The sequence below is a fragment of the Dermacentor variabilis genome, chromosome 6 (genome assembly GCF_050947875.1).
Source record: "Dermacentor variabilis isolate Ectoservices chromosome 6, ASM5094787v1, whole genome shotgun sequence".
Lineage (NCBI taxonomy): Eukaryota > Metazoa > Arthropoda > Arachnida > Ixodida > Ixodidae > Dermacentor > Dermacentor variabilis.
Genome location: NC_134573.1, coordinates 67082989 through 67099755, shown reverse-complemented (window position 1 = coordinate 67099755; position 16767 = coordinate 67082989). Strand labels below are relative to the sequence as shown.

Genomic DNA, 16767 nt, shown 5'->3' with positions numbered 1-16767 from the left:
GCAGTTCCGCTTACATGGTGCTCAATATGACACGTAATGAAAGGGACGTGGTGCCTCAAAGTTGCCACAACGTGCTGCAGTACACGTTTGCCTGCCCTTCGCTTCGCTCGCGGCCCTCCTCCGGGCAGCCATCTTGGTTTACCACGCGCGCCACCTCGAGGTCGCGGGCATCGCGAAAAGTACTTTCGGGAAGACACGCGGGCACAGCGACTACTCTGGCACATACGACGTCCGCTGGAGTACTTCTATCGTCATCTTCACTGCCCAAAACTCAACAGGCACGTCTGAATGCCTCAGAAGTCGTTCGGAATAAAGAGACGATCAGGTTTTTTTCGCAGCCGAGCGTCATATCCGTAGCGGCTCTTCATAACGTGGCGGATAAGCTTGTGCGATGCCAATTTAGCGAATCAACAAGAACGCTCCAACGTCCGTGACAACAAAAACCTGAGTTTGAAATACAATAAGCAGATTCTCACAAAGGGCAGCCGATGTTCTCGATGTTTGAAGCGGGATCTCGTGGTGACGAATAGTGAAGGACTAGAAAGATGTCTGCCTCGGCCTTTATGATGGAACATATGTGACTCCTGCACCTGTTCTTCTTTTATCTGAATAATCGAGCCTCTTGGTATTACTGCACGGTTCAGTGCCAGCGATGCAGGCACGGCGTCCTGAAATGACTCCACGATCTTCGTTTGTCGGCGCAAGTTAGCGCACCCCATATTACTACCGCTACATCATGCACCCTGAGCCTCGAGATTGTGCAAGACGAAACAGCTACCGTAGAATTTTTGGAGGACCGAAGACACAGAAGGCGAGAAGAAGAGTGCAGGTGTTCACATTCACGGGAAAGATTGATCTATATGAGGCTATATCAAAACATCTGAAAACGTACAGAAGAATGCTCCGCAGAAGTAAAACGAGCACAAACAACCACCTTCATGCAGCTCATGAATCACGGTGGAGGGGCCAAAGTTCAATTATGCCTTCTGTGAGATAGTACTAAACATTTTATATCAAAATCCTTGCTAATCTTGTTACTTTTTCTTTTTCACCTGAAAGAACAGCCGTGTCGTGTGCAAAATGTCGGCGCCCATACCATTTGATTAGGCTAGTAATGTGGCCGCTGCTTTTCTCTCACAAAGGCAAAATAACGAGCTGAATATTTGGAGGTAAACAGCTGCTAAATACTAGATCGTATCAGCGTTAAAGACTTCTCACGTTCCCTGTGGCTCTTGTTGGTACAGTGGACAGTCACACTGGACAGTGAGACTGCCAGTCGCCGGTAATACGTAAATTCAATAGATAACGCTGGGGGGCGCGTGTAATGCCGTTCTACTGGGGAGAGGTACTGCATTTTTTGTAGCGAGTCACAGGCCTTTCAAACTTCATCCAGGGAAGAAAATACTGCACGCATCACAAATTGGTTAAGAGAAATTTTGATCTGCGACGCCACTTACGCAAGCACTGAACTGCTTGAAACGCCCATTGAAAATAGCTCGACCTCTCTTGCTCCGTTTACGCTACATGAATGCTAGATTTTTATTTTGATATTTATATTGACCGGATAAAATGATCTTTCGTGATATCTTTTAAAGTGACGCTTTCTCTGCAAACCCTCCCGGAGATTCCTGGCCGTGGCTGCTGAGAGCTGGTTTTGGTTTCCCAAATAGGTCATGTTAGTAAATAAATTATTTGATACCGAAACTTGATCCCACAATGAGGTCGGATAGAAGCTCGCTCCCTGGCACAAAATCCCGATGCTTTAACGTATAGGCCAAAATGGCTCAAATTCTATCGCACCACCACCAGGTAACCCTTTGAGTGGAGCACCTTGTGTGCGACGTGCCAATGAACAAGTTTAGCGCGCAGGCCTGTTTCTTTCGCGCCAGCGAAGCAGGAACTAAATAAGCAACATTATAGTGTTTTTTAACCACGTCATAAAATCTCCGTTCATACGTATTCCTAGATGTGTCTTATGTCTGCATAACTTGTTTTACCTATTGCCACAAATTCCATTTCTTCAGAGCAATCGGAGCCTGCCAGAAAGACCTTGGTCGCCTACATCCGTGAACAGCATTGCGGTGTGTTTACGTTGCCGCGAAAAGGTAATTTCCAAGAATAATCGAAGGTTTTAAGTACTTGAATTTTCTTGCCAAGTTTAGAGTTTATATCAAGATTTCTTATACTTACCATGCAGAGTGCCATTCTTGCAGTTTGTGAATATTTGCTGTTATTATTAACCTTTCTTTGGTTTAGAAAAAATTACCTACATTTGATTTCCGACAAAGCTTTCTGTTACTCAATACGCGCTACATATAAGTGTCTTTCCGAGCAAGAAAGAACCCCGCGAATACACGCAACATTGCCGCGGGACTGGGCTCTAGAGACACATGTAGCACGTATTGAGCAACAGAGTGCTGTATCGGGAATTTTTCCGGTGAGTTTACAATTTTCTCACTGACATTTCATCAAATTATATAATATTCGAGAAGTGAAATAATTAATACTAATTATGTAATTAGTCGGAATGCAAGAAAAAATAAATCTCAGTGCCTCCAAGCGATGGCAAACAACATTACCTTGGTTCTCTGTAGCTATGTGGAATTTGCATCTATTAAAATCTTGGTGCATAATAGTTGAGACACGCGGTGTCGTAGAGGTAGAGCATCCGCCTCGCGGGCAAGAGGACCGTGGTTGGAATGCCGGTGCCGCGCAATTTTCCACCGGATTAAAAAGAAATCCGCGTGTCGACAAAATTGCACAAACAGGCCTGCAGTACGGCCTGATCCCGATGACCAAAACCGGTAACGCACTCCCTCACCAGAGCAGGATTGGCCACCCTGGTGCAGTACTTGACTACAACCTCCTATATAACCACAACAATCAAACCTTGGCCATCAGTTCCCAGCAGCTGCGAAGCAACTGACCACGGCGGCGGTCAGACCTGCAACGCAACAGAGGGTGCTAAGAATCCGTAGATCCGGACAGGCCACCATTGGAATCTCTGAACCTGGCAACGTTTAACGCTAGAACGTTATCTAGTGAGGCGAGTCTAGCAGTACTATTGGAGGAATTAGAGGGCAGCAAATAGGATATAATAGGGCTCAGTGAAGTTAAGAGCCCAAATGAAGTATACACAGTACTAAAAACGGGCGCATTTTTTTTTCATTTCTTTTCCTTAAAGGCCCCCTGCAGGGGGTTTTACATAAGGGGTGGCTTTAACGTGAGAAAGTTTTTTTTTTTACATTATGGGGTTTTACGTGCCAGAACCACTTCCTGATTATGAGGCACGCCGTAGTGGAGGACTCCGGAAATTTCGACCACCTGGGTTTCTTTAACGTGCACCTAAATCTAAGTACACGGGTGTTTTCGCATTACGCCCCCATCTTAACGTGAGAAAGTAAAACATTTTTTTTTCATGATGACAGGTGGGATGTAACTTTTTCTAGGAAGGGTGATGGACAGGTGATGGCTGCCATTTCATCGGGAAGGTCGTTCCAGTCGCTTGCTGTTCGGAGGAAGAATGACTTGGAAAATGTAGTCGTACTGGCACGTTGGCGTGAGACTTTCAGCGGATGACCAATTCGGCGAGACGTGATGGCGGTGCGCAGAAGTATGGCTGCTATTTGAGCTGGGAATAATAAAATTTGTGAAATAGGCACAGGCTAGATGTACGGCGACGGAGGGAAAGACTGCATAATTGGGACTGTAGCTTGGGAGATGAAACACTAATATAGGATGACTATGAGCGGTGAATGAAACGGGCGGCTCTGTTTTGCACAGCTTCTAATGAGTCGATGAGGTAAGCTTGCTGTGTATTCCAGATGGCGGATGCATACTCAAGTTTTGGCCTGGTTTATAAGCAAGTAGCTTTACATTTTGAGGGGCGTCGTGAAGGTGACGTTTAAGAAAGCCTAGTTTTTTATTCGTAGATGATATTAGCTTTGTTACGTGCTCGCGCCATGATAAGTCATTGCTGATAGTGATACCGAGGTAAGTATAGGACGGAACGAGTTCGACGGCAGAATCGGAAATCTTGTAAGTAAATAAATGTGGGTTGTGACGACGATGAAAAGACATGAGTTTGGACTTATCGGGATTAAGCGTCATCAACCAGTGATTGCACCATGATTGAATGCGGTTAAGATTGTCCAGAAGGGATTCTTGATCAGCGGTATTAGTAATTGGGGCATAAATAACGCAATGGTCGGCGAACAGACGGACATGACATGATAAATTTTGTGGTAGATTATTAATATAAATTAAGAATAGGAGGGGGCCAAGGACAGTTCCCTGGGGAACGCCCGATGTTACTGGTAGACGGTTACAGGACTAGTTGTTAATAGTAACGGACTGTGAACGATGTGTGAGGAATACTTTTAACCATGCAATAATTTTTCGATGCAAGTTTAGTCTGGAAAGTTTTAAGAGTAGACGTTGATGAGGTACGTTATCGAATGGTTTGGCAAAGTCTAAAAAGATGGCGTCAGTTTGTAAGTTAGCATCAAGGTTGGAATGAAGATCGTGAAGAAAGATGGGGCAAGCTGTGTCTCACATGATAAGCCTTTGCAAAATCCGTGTTGGGATGGAGTGAAAAAATTTATAGTGTCTAGATGCTGCATTATCTGGGAGTAGATGACGTGTTCCATTAGTTTACAAGGGATGCTAGTTAGGGAAATGGGGCGATAGTTGAGTGGATAGTCTCTGTTACGTGATCTGAAAACAGGAACGACCTTCCCCATCTTCCAGTCTTCTGGCATGATACCTGTGGCGAGTGACTGAGAAAACAAAGCATAAAAACTTGAATGAAGTGTCCTTTGCGTTTTTGAGAAACTTTGTGTTAATTTCGTCCGTTCCGGCTGACGATGAAATTTTCAATTTGTTGATTGCGCACGAAATGCCATTTGGATAAAAAATAATGGCTGGCATAGCTAGTTCAGTAATGGAGGGTAGTGAAAGGAATGTATCTTCAGGTTCTTTCGTAAATACTGATGAAAAGGCAGTATTAAACATATCGGCACACTAAACATCACTAACAGAGTCGCCGTTATCATTAGTAAGGGTGATGTCGTGCGATTGCTGCGGATTTATCACGTTCCAAATTTTTCTCGGGTTATTCGCTGTCATTTTGGGTAAATCGTTGTGAAGAAATAAACGTTTCGCGCTTTTTACTGCTGCTAAGTACGCATCTTCAGCGCTGTAGCATTTTTCCCATGCAGAAGAGCAGGGTCTAAATTTAGCTTCATGGTACAGCCGCTGCTTTTTATTTTTTTAGTCTTTTGAGCGTTTTGTTGAACCAAGGATTTTAGGAATCAGACTTGATAGTGCACTTTGGAATGCATCTGCTCGTTAGAACACTAATTTTGCGTTTGAAGATTGTCCAGTTTTCGTCGACTGTATGCTCATGGAAGTGAAGTTCAAAAGTGGATAAGAGGGAGATTAATTCATTATTTATTGCTACGTAGTCGGCCTTATCGTAAAGCTTTATTGTTCTTTAGACACTTTCCTTTGAACGGGAGTAATGTTAAATGAGGCGTGAACAATTTTATGGTCACTGATTTCCCTCAGGTAAGTAATAGAAGCTAATGTCTCAGGATGACTAGTTAGAATGAGATCATGAGTGTTTTGTGAAGTCGTTGTGATGCGAGTTGGCTCAGTTATTAGCTGTGAAATATTAAAATTGAGACATACGTCGACAAATTCTCGAGGCTCTTGAGAAACGGTAACGTGAGGTTGGTGCCAGTTTATAGAAGGGTAGTTAAAGTCACCGAAAAGAATAATTCGTGCACTTGGATACCTAGCTGTTCATTGTAGCAAAACATTGTTAAACTCACGGGGGAAGTGAGGCCTATTATGTGGCGGTCGATAGCAGACACCAATTAGTGTTGTTATTGGCGCAGTGCGGCAAATGAGCCACATAATTTCAAGGTGAGATGTGATGTTGACAAGCAAGAATGGTAGTTCTAGATTAACGGCGACTAAAACACCGCCCCCTCGAAAACCCTCGCGGTCGTTGCGAAAGTGGCGAAAATTTGGCAAATCATGCAGGACTTCAGAATCGCTGATGTTTTCGTTGAGCCATATTTCTGTTAGTACAAGTATGTTGCTTGCGGACGACGATACAATGTTAGATATAAGGCCTCGTTTGGGAAGGAAGCTGCGTATATTTGCGAAAATAACGGAAAGGCAAAGGGTGGTTCGAGAGTTGGTTCTAGGATGACAAGCTCATAGAGAGCATTGTGGTGCCCGGCGCCAAGAAGTTATCTGCTATGCGATTTCCTTCATGTGCTAGTCGTTTCGTCGAAGAAGTAGCGCTTGGGACCGATATGAAGCGTCTTATAGCGGAGCGACAATTTATTATTTGTTTCTTTTGCAAATGCAACCAAGTGATTTCGAATAGTTTGGACGTGGCGGGTATAATCTTCGCCTACACTGAATTTCGTTCCTTTAAATTTTGGCCCTTTAGATAGAATGGTTTCTTTTGTCTTGGATGATATGAATTTGACAATGATAGGGCGTAGATGGTTTGGGGTATGACGGCCAAGCCGGTGGGCATGCTCTATATCTTCGGGATCCATGGCTATTTCCAGGTGTTCTAAGCAATGATCAGCGATAATTTTTTCAGACTCGGCATATGTTTCACGGGGGGATGAGTCAGGCAGACCGTAGAAATTTAGATTGTTTCTGCGGGAGTGGTTTTCAGAATTGTCAAGACGAAGCTGCAAGTCTTGAACCAAAAGAGCTCTTTGGCTAACTGTTGACTGAATGATTTCAACGTCTGATGTAACTGTAAACAGATTCTGGAAACGTTCTTCGAATTCAGCGAGGCGGGTATTGAAATCGGATATTGTTCTGTCGATTGAAAGCATACGTCCATTTATATCTTGCCGGTCAGAGATTAGTGTTGCATGGCCATCAGACAGCTTTTTCAATTCAGCCAGACGACATCCAATTGGTCAGGTCCAGGGTTAGTTTCAACATCACCAGCAAGAAGTAATAAGGACCGTGCATTATGACAACATTCGGCACAAATAGCGGTCAAACACTTCGGGCCCGGCAGCTGTATCAGGAAATAATTACTGGATTTTTTAGTAAATAGACTGACCGGTTAACCAACCTGCATGATGAAGAGAGCCAGATTCGATAACCGTGCCGTGGCACAGCTGCCGAGCCCACGGATTGTGCGAGGTGATTGCTGGTCCTTTATAGGTGGCTCGTCGAGTGATGTTGCTGCTGATGGTGTTTCCCAGTTGAAGTCGAGAGTCCAGTTTTCCACGTGCGGTAAATGGGCAGAGTCGGCGATGGCGCTGATGAAGCGGTGGCTGTCTTCGACGGCGCTCCGAGAATACACGGCTAGGGACCGGGAGGTGTCCAGGAGGGTCCGGGAACGTCAAGAAAACGGTAAGCAGAAGGAAAGCGGAGGCGTGAAAGGGCACCGATTCACCGACCTGCATGATGAAGAGAGCCAGATTCGATGACCGGGCCGCGGCACAGCTGCCGAGCCCACAGATTGTGCGAGGTGATTGCTGGTCCTTTACAGGTGGCTTAACGAGTGATGTTGCTGCTGATGGTGTTTCCCAGTTGAAGTCGAGGGTCCAACTTTTCACGTGCGGTAAATGGGCAGAGTCGGCGATGGCGCTGAGGAAGCGGTGGCTGTCTTCGACGGCGCTCCAAGAAAACTCGGCTGGCGACCGGGAGGTGTCCAGGAGGGTCCGGAAGGCGTCGAAGAACACGGTAAGCAGAAGGCAAGCGGAGGCGTGAAAGGGCACCGATTCGCCGACCTGCATGATGAAGAGAGCCAGATTCGATGAGCGTGCCGCGGCACAGCTGCCGAGCCCACAGATTGTGCGAGGTGATTGCTGGTCCTTTATAGGTGGCTCACCGAGTGATGTTGCTGCTGATGGTGTTTCCCAGTTGAAGTCGAGGGTCCAATTTTTCACGTGCGGTAAATGGGCAGAGTCGGCGATGGCGCTGAGGAAGTGGTGGCTGTCTTCGACGGCGCTCCAAGAAAACTCGGCTGGGGACCGGGAGGTGTCCAGGAGGGTCCAGGAGACGTCGAAGAACACGGTAAGCAGAAGGCAAGTGGAGGCGGCAAAGGGCACCGGTCACCGACCTGCATGATGAAGAGAGCCAGATTCGATGACCGTGCCGTGGCACAGCTGCCGAGCCCACAGATTGTGCGAGGTGATTGCTAGTGCTTTATAGGTGGCTCGCCGAGTGATGTTGCTGCTGATGGTGTTTCCCAGTTGAAGTCGAGGGTCCAATTTTTCACGTGCGGTAAACGGGCAGAGTCGGCGATGGCGCTGAGGAAGTGGTGGCTGTCTTCGACGGCGCTCCAAGAAAACTCGCCTGGGGACCGGGAGGTGTCCAGGAGGGTCCAGGAGACGTCGAAGAACACGGTAAGCAGAAGGCAAGCGGAGGCGTGAAAGGGCACCGATTCGCCGACCTGCATGATGAAGAGAGCCAGATTCGATGAGCGTGCCGCGGCACAGCTGCCGAGCCCACAGATTGTGAGAGGTGATTCCTGGTCCTTTATAGGTGGCTCACCGAGTGATGTTGCTGCTGATGGTGTTTCCCAGTTGAAGTCGAGGGTCCAATTTTTCACGTGCGGTAAATGGGCAGAGTCGGCGATGGCGCTGAGGAAGTGGTGGCTGTCTTCGACGGCGCTCCAAGAAAACTCGGCTGGGGACCGGGAGGTGTCCAGGAGGGTCCAGGAGACGTCGAAGAACACGGTAAGCAGAAGGCAAGTGGAGGCGGCAAAGGGCACCGGTCACCGACCTGCATGATGAAGAGAGCCAGATTCGATGACCGTGCCGTGGCACAGCTGCCGAGCCCACATATTGTGCGAGGTGATTGCTAGTGCTTTATAGGTGGCTCGCCGAGTGATGTTGCTGCTGATGGTGTTTCCCAGTTGAAGTCGAGGGTCCAGTTTTTCACGTGCGGTAAATGGGCAGAGTCGGCGATGGCGCTGATGAAGCGTTGGCTGCCTTCGACGGCGCTCCAAGAAAACTTGGCTGGAGACCGGGAGGTGTCCAGGAGGGTCCGGGAGGCGTCGAAGAACACGGTAAGCAGAAGACAAGTGGAGGCGGGAAAGGGCACCGGTCACCGACCTGCATGATGAAGAGAGCCAGATTCGATAACCGTGCCGCGGCACAGCTGCCGAGCCCACCGATTGTGTGAGGTGATTGCTGGTCCTTTATAGGTGGCTGACCGAGTGATGTTGCTGCTGATGGTGTTTCCCAGTTGAAGTCGAGGGTCCAATTTTTCACGTGCGGTAAATGGGCAGAGCCGGCGATGGCGCTGATGAAGCGTTGGCTGTCTTCGACGGCGCTCCAAGAAAACTCGGCTGGCGACCGGGAGGTGTCCAGGAGGGTCCGGGAGGCGTCGAAGAACACGGTAAGCAGAAGGCAAGCGGAGGCGTGAAAGGGCACCGATTCGCCGACCTGCATGATGAAGAAAGCCAGATTCGATGAGCGTGCCGCGGCACAGCTGCCGAGCCCACAGATTGTGCGAGGTGATTGCTGGTCCTTTATAGGTGGCTCACAGAGTGATGTTGCTGCTGATGGTGTTTCCCAGTTTAAGTCGAGGGTCCAATTTTTCACGTGCGGTAAATAGGCAGAGTCGGCGATGGCGCTGAGGAAGTGGTGGCTGTCTTCGACGGCGCTCCAAGAAAACTCGGCTGGGGACCGGGAGGTGTCCAGGAGGGTCCAGGAGACGTCGAAGAACACGGTAAGCAGAAGGCAAGTGGAGGCGGCAAAGGGCATCGGTCACCGACCTGCATGATGAAGAGAGCCAGATTCGATGACCGTGCCGTGGCACAGCTGCCGAGCCCACAGATTGTGCGAGGTGATTGCTAGTGCTTTATAGGTGGCTCGCCGAGTGATGTTGCTGCTGATGGTGTTTCCCAGTTGAAGTCGAGGGTCCAATTTTTCACGTGCGGTAAACGGGCAGAGTCGGCGATGGCGCTGAGGAAGTGGTGGCTGTCTTCGACGGCGCTCCAAGAAAACTCGCCTGGGGACCGGGAGGTGTCCAGGAGGGTCCAGGAGACGTCGAAGAACACGGTAAGCAGAAGGCAAGTGGAGGCGGCAAAGGGCACCGGTCACCGACCTGCATGATGAAGAAAGCCAGATTCGATGACCGTGCCGTGGGACAGCTGCCGAGCCCGCAGATTGTGCGAGGTGATTGCTAGTGCTTTATAGGTGGCTCGCCGAGTGATGTTGCTGCTGATGGTGTTTCCCAGTTGAAGTCGAGGGTCCAGTTTTTCACGTGCGGTAAATGGGCAGAGTCGGCGATGGCGCTGATGAAGCGTTGGCTGCCTTCGACGGCGCTCCAAGATAACTTGGCTGGAGACCGGGAGGTGTCCAGGAGGGTCCGGGAGGCGTCGAAGAACACGGTAAGCAGAAGGCAAGAGGAGGCGTGAAAGGGCACCGATTCGCCGACCTGCATGATGAAGAGAGCCAGATTCGATGAGCGTGCCGGGGCACAGCTGCCGAGCCCACAGATTGTGAGAGGTGATTGCTGGTCCTTTATAGGTGGCTCACCGAGTGATGTTGCTGCTGATGGTGTTTCCCAGTTGAAGTCGAGGGTCCAATTTTTCACGTGCGGTAAATGGGCAGAGTCGGCGATGGCGCTGAGGAAGTGGTGGCTGTCTTCGACGGCGCTCCAAGAAAACTCGGCTGGGGACCGGGAGGTGTCCAGGAGGGTCCAGGAGACGTCGAAGAACACGGTAAGCAGAAGGCATGTGGAGGCGGCAAAGGGCACCGGTCACCGACCTGCATGATGAAGAGAGCCAGATTCGATGACCGTGCCGTGGCACAGCTGCCGAGGCCACGTCCTGTGCTACCGAGGCTTAGCCGAGAGACGAGAACTAGGAGTCGGATTCCTGATTAATACGAATATAGCTGGTAGCATACAGGAATTCTATGCCATTAACAAAAGGGTGGCAGGTCTTGTTCTGAAACTTAATAAGCGCTACAAATTCAAGGTCGTACAGGTCTACGCCCCTATATCCAGTCATGATGACGAGGAAGTCGAAAGCTTCTATACAGACGTGGAATCGCCGATCGGTAAGGTCAAAGCAAGATACCCTGTACTGATGGGCGGCTTCTATACCAAGGTAGGCAAGAAGCAGGCTTGAGACAAGGCAGTCGGGGAACATGGCATAGACACTAGGAATAGCAGGGTGGAGTTATTAGTAGACTTTGCAGAACAGAATAAGTTGCGGATAATGAATACCTTCTTCCGCAATCGGAATAGCCGAAAGTGGACGTGGAGGAGCCCGAATGACGAGATTAGAAATGAAATAGACCTTATACTCTGCGCTAACCCTGACATCGTACAAGATGTGGACGTGCTCGGCAAGGTACACTGCAGTGACCATAAGAAGTCCGTAAGAACTCGAATTAGCCTAAACTTGAGGAGGGAATGGAACAAACTAGTACATAAGAAGCCGATCAATGAGTTAGCGCTAAGAGGGAAAATAGAGGGATTCCGGACCAGGCTGCAGAACAGGTATTCGGCTTTAACACAGGGGAGACGACCTTAGTGTTGAAGCAATGAACGACATTCTTATGGGCATCATTAAGGAGTCTACAATAGAAGTCGGTGGCAACACCGTTAGACAGGATGCCAGTAAGCTATCGAAAGAAACGAAAGATCTGATCAAGAAACGCCAATGTGCAAAAGCCTCTAACCCTACAGCTAGAATAGAACTGGCAGAACTTTCCAAGTTAATCAACAAGCGTAAGAGAGCTGACATAAGGAAGTATAATGGTGAGAAGAATTGAACATGCTCTCAGGAACGGAGGAAGACTAAAAGGAGTGAAGAAGAAACTAGGAATAGGCAAGAATCAGATGTATGCGTTAAGATACAAAGCCGGTAATACCATTACTAGTGTGGATGAGATCGTTCAAGTGGCTGAGGAGATATATAGAGATTTATACAGTACCAGTTGCACCCACGACCATAATGCAAAAGAGAATAGTCCAGAGGAATTTTAAATCCCACAAGTAACGCCGGACAAAGAAAAGAAAGCCTTGGGAGCTATGCAAAGGGGGAAGGCAGCTCGGGAAGATCAGGTAACAGCAGATTTCTTTAAGGATGGTAGGCAGATTGTTCTAGAAAAACTGGCCACCCTGTATACGCAATGCCTCATGACTTCGAGTGTACTGGAATCTTGGAAAAATGCTAACATAATCTTAATCCATAAGAAGGGCGACGCCAAAGACTTGAAAAATTATAGACGGATCAGCTTACTGTCGGTTGCCTACAAAGTATTTACTAAGGTAATTGCAAATAGAATCAGGAACACCTTAGACTTCCGTCAACCAAAGGGCCAGGCAGGATTCCGTAAAGGCAACTCAACAATAGACCATATTCACACTATTAATCAGGTGATAGAGAAATGGGCGGAATATAACCAACCCTTATAATAGCTTTCATCGATTACGAGAAAGCGTTTGATTCAGTCTAAACCTCAGCAGTCATGGAGGCATTGCGGAATCAGGGTGTAGAAGAGCCGTATGTAAAAATACTGCAAGATATATATCGCGGCTCCACAGCCACTGTAGTCCTCCATAAAGACAGCAACAAAATCCCAACAAAGAAAGGCGTCTGGCAGGGAGATACGATCTCTCCAATGCCATTCACAGCGTGTTTACAGGAGGTATTCAGAGACCTGGGTTGGGAAGAATTGGGGATTAGAGTTAACGGAGAATACCTTAGTAATGTGAGATTCGCTGATGATATTGCCTTGCTTAGTAACTGAGGGGACCAACTGCAATGCATGCTCACTGACCTGGAGAGGCAAAGCCGAAGGGTGGGTCTAAAAATTATTCTCCAGAAAACTAAAGTGATGTTTAACAGTCTCGGAAGAGAACAGCAATTTACGATAGGTAGTGAGGCACTTGAAGTGGTAAGGGAATACATCTACTTAGGACAGTTAGTGACTGCGGATCCAGATCATGAGACTAAAATAATCAGAAGAATAAGAATGGGCTGGGGTGCGTTTGGCAGGCATTCTCAGATCATGAACAGCAGGTTGCCATTATCCCTCAAGAGAAAAGTATGTAACCGCTGTGTCTTACCAGTGCTCACGTACGGAGCAGAAACCTGGAGGCTTACGAAAAGGGTTCTACTTAAATTGAGGATGACGCGACGAGCTATGGAAAGAAGAATGATAGGTGTAACGTTAAGGGATAAGAAAAGAGTAGATTGGGTGAGGGAACAAACGCGAGGTAATGATATCTTAGTTGAAATCAAGAAAAAGAAAAGGGGGAGGGGCATATGGGCATGACATGTAATGAGGAGGGAAGATAACCGATGGTCATTAAGGGTTACGGACTGGATTCCAAGGGAAGGGAAGCGTAGCAGGGGGCGGCAGAAAGTTAGATGGGCAGATGAGATTAAGAAGTTTGCAGGGACAACATGGCTACAATTAGTACATGACCGGGGTAGTTGGAGAAGTATGGGAGAGGCCTTTGCCTTGCAGTGGGCGTAACCAGGCTGCTGCTGCTGATGATGATGTATAACTGTTTTATTTGTTTCCTGCGTCAAATGATGAAAAAGAAAAACAAAGAAAAATTCATTAAGGATGTTTTTTGTTGTTGAAAAATGTTAAAACATTTTACAGGATCACTTTGACGCATTCATTCGCTGGGCATTGCTGTTAACAACAATACACAATTTTAGTTGAACGCAATTAAAAAGCCTGCGTACGCTGCGAAGCTGCAGGATAGAAGTCCCCATGCCGAGAACGGGACGATCTTCTTCACGGGTGCGTGCCTAACGCTCTCCTTGTTGCAAGATGCTTTCGCGAAACCTCGAGCGAACGAGAGTGCATGATGGGGACAATGGCGTCCGACTCGAACAGCAACAGCAAACCCGGTGCAAATCAAGTCTACCTTACGTTGAGAGGCGGTTTTTGCCATGGTAGCGAAAGTTCAATGCTTGTGGCCGCTACCATGGGCTCCATGATCATCCAGAGCTCCGACCTCATAGGCAAGCCCGTTAGTGAAACTTAGCATACTTCTGACGCTTGGGGGAACCGAGAAGCATCCAAAAACCTTTACCCTTCTCATATGACACGTCTAGTTGATTAAAACGTATCACGGCACGTTAAGCTAAAAATGTCGCGGCGCGCTACCGCTGCAGCGTGCACAACGTATTCTGTAATATGTACGCATGTGCTGCGTATGCCCGACTAAATGCGTATAATGCTGTGTAAGACGACTCTTGACGTCTTTTCTGTTGGCTTTGGTGCAGTTTGTAAGAGAAGCTTTCTTTGCGGCATCCCTCGACTTTCTCATTGCTGCTGCTATCTGGGCGTCGGGTGGGGGGGGGTTGTTCAGAGCGTGTGCACACGCGACGGGAGTGGAGCAGAGAGGAAAGGTGACGCGACAAACTCGTTTGGACCTTTGCACCATGTCGACTGTGCACGATGCCCTATATAGCTGCCTGGGTGCGCCACATTAGTCTCTGGACAGCCATAATTATCCGGGAACCCACGCAAAAGCATTGCATAAATTGCAGCGCTTATCTTTATACTAACGTGCAGGTCCAGAGGGACGCTATATATTATGGTAGAGAGGAGGGGCTGGGAGAAAGATAATGGGTAGAACCGACGCAGTCGCTAAATCAGTGAATAACAGTCGTGCCAGCATATTCGCTCGCAGTTCACATACAAGCCGTGGCAAAGGGGGCGGGGGGAAAGATAGGAAAAACATTACATAAAAAGACAAGGAAACACGACAGCCAGTTGCGGGCAAACGAGATAAATTTAAGTTCAAGGTACGATACGGTACGTTTCTGCTGTTTCTGAAGAATAAATAACCTGCAAATTTGTCAAGAGGACAACTTACGTAGAGCGCGCAGAAGCTGAGCGGCAAGTAAGCGCACCGTCAGGTGTAGGCGACACTATGGAAGCGGTCAGACGTCAAATCAACACTTCCGTGCTCAGCACGATGCTTTGAGGCTAGGACATTGTTCGAGGTCGGGGGTTTGATACCGACTGCGGCAGCCGCATTTCAACAGGAGTGAAATGTGGTTGTCGAAATTAATCCGGAGTCCGACACTGCGGTATGCGTCATACGATGTAAACAGAACAACAATCAGATGGGCGTTTTTCGCTTGTCCTCTAAAGCATTCCCGTCTGCACATGTCATTGCTCCCATTGAACAGGGCGCTCGATAAACTCCCATTTAGGTGGGCATTCCTTCGGCATAGAGCGGGAGTGCCGTAATATGCTCGCTTCACCACCATTTGACTGCGAGCTTATAAAGGCTACGATGGGAGTTTTATGAAGGAATTAAAGGCATTTCAGTTTTAGCCGCAAGCACGTAGCGAAATGTTTGGTGGCACGGGTCACGTGCTTATGCAGCACGAGACGGAACACCACAGGCCGAAATGTCGGAAGTCGGTGATCAATGCTCAAGGGAGCTCGGTCGTCCGTGGAGCTTCCCCCCGAGCAGGCGCAGCGCCTGCTCGGAGCAATCGCCAGCGTGCGACCCTTTGGCCTGCGGTACTTCATCTGCCACTGTGTTGGCGTGGCGTCCCACAACGAAACATTTCGCCGCGTGCTCACCACACCTGGCACAATCGATGACACAGGGCCATCGCTGAATTAACGAAGTCACGCGCACACGTGGCTTAATGGCGAATGGACCTGTCGCCGCACTTCTTCGAATCTTTTCCTTTCACTGATCACAGACTTTGCAAACCTTGTGCTGTCGTGCAGTCGTCCTCGCGAAAATTCTATTTATCGGCAATGCCTCCGAGGCCAGCAAACGCCTTCGGGAGCACTTCCTACTTGCTCAAAGGAAAAATACACGAGACACACGCACTGTGAAGAAAACTTATTATGGACACAAAATGCTAGAAATATATGTTCACTTTCTAGTAAAAAAAGGAAAAAACCGTTTTGTTGCACCAGTAAACAAAAACAATTTGGATTAAGAAAAAAACACTCTGCGCTGAAACATGCCTGTCACTAGTATTCTACATTTCCTAACACAATGAAACTAGTAAATGAAAGAACAGCTAACTTAAGAAATCTTATCTCGTCCGAATTCAACTAAAAATACAGACCCACGTGTTTGAACTGTTACTTTGTACAGACATTGCACACTTTTGCGCAGACTATATATTGAGCTTGCAAGATTAAGCCAACCAAAATTAACCGTGGATTGTATAATCAGGCCGATCTGTGGTATTTCGCATAAACTAGAGTAAATAAGTGATGATAAATACCGAACTACTAAATTGAGACATCGGGACTCAACAAGCAAAGGAGCTCAATAATTTGATCTCGTTATTGTGCTGCATTTCGGAGCAAGCTATCAAACTTCAAATCAAACTTCTTATCAAAAGAACCGTCTATGTACGCGGCATGCCGCAACAACGAAGTCTGGATTAATTTGGACAACCTGGGGTTCTTTAACATGCTTTTAAATCTAAGTAAACGGGTGTTTTTACATTTAGCTCTCATCCAAATGCAACCATCATGGCCGGGATCTTTGGCCCTTTCATTTATGGCTAGGCATGTGAAATTTCGCAACAGTGTGCGCCATATACATTTATATTATAATAGTGCATGAATTGTGTTCTGCATTCATACTTTCGCCTGGCTACCATGTTTAGTTGAATAACGTGCAAGCAGTAACTTTTCATTGTACCCAGTACAAAATATTCAGCCAGTAATGTAACATGTTGCAAATGGAACCACAAATCCGTACCATCCCTGATCATACCAAATAACAGCAACTTTAGAC

General features: G+C 47.7%; 1 protein-coding gene across 10 annotated transcripts in view; it reads left to right on the top strand.

The window, feature by feature from the left end:
- LOC142584832 (uncharacterized) overlaps nucleotides 1–16767 on the top strand; it is a 79553-nt gene that overhangs the window by 27348 nt on the left and 35438 nt on the right. For 8 of the 10 annotated variants that reach the window (XM_075695123.1, XM_075695119.1, XM_075695121.1 and 5 more), the window contains one exon: nucleotides 2025–2105. The exons of 1 other annotated variant lie outside the window; for it this stretch is intronic. In XM_075695123.1, coding sequence (XP_075551238.1) covers nucleotides 2025–2105 — 81 coding nt within the window. Of the gene's footprint in view, nucleotides 1–2024; nucleotides 2106–3449; nucleotides 3568–16767 lie in introns of those variants that run through there. One more of the 10 variants, XM_075695125.1, reaches the window with a different exon arrangement.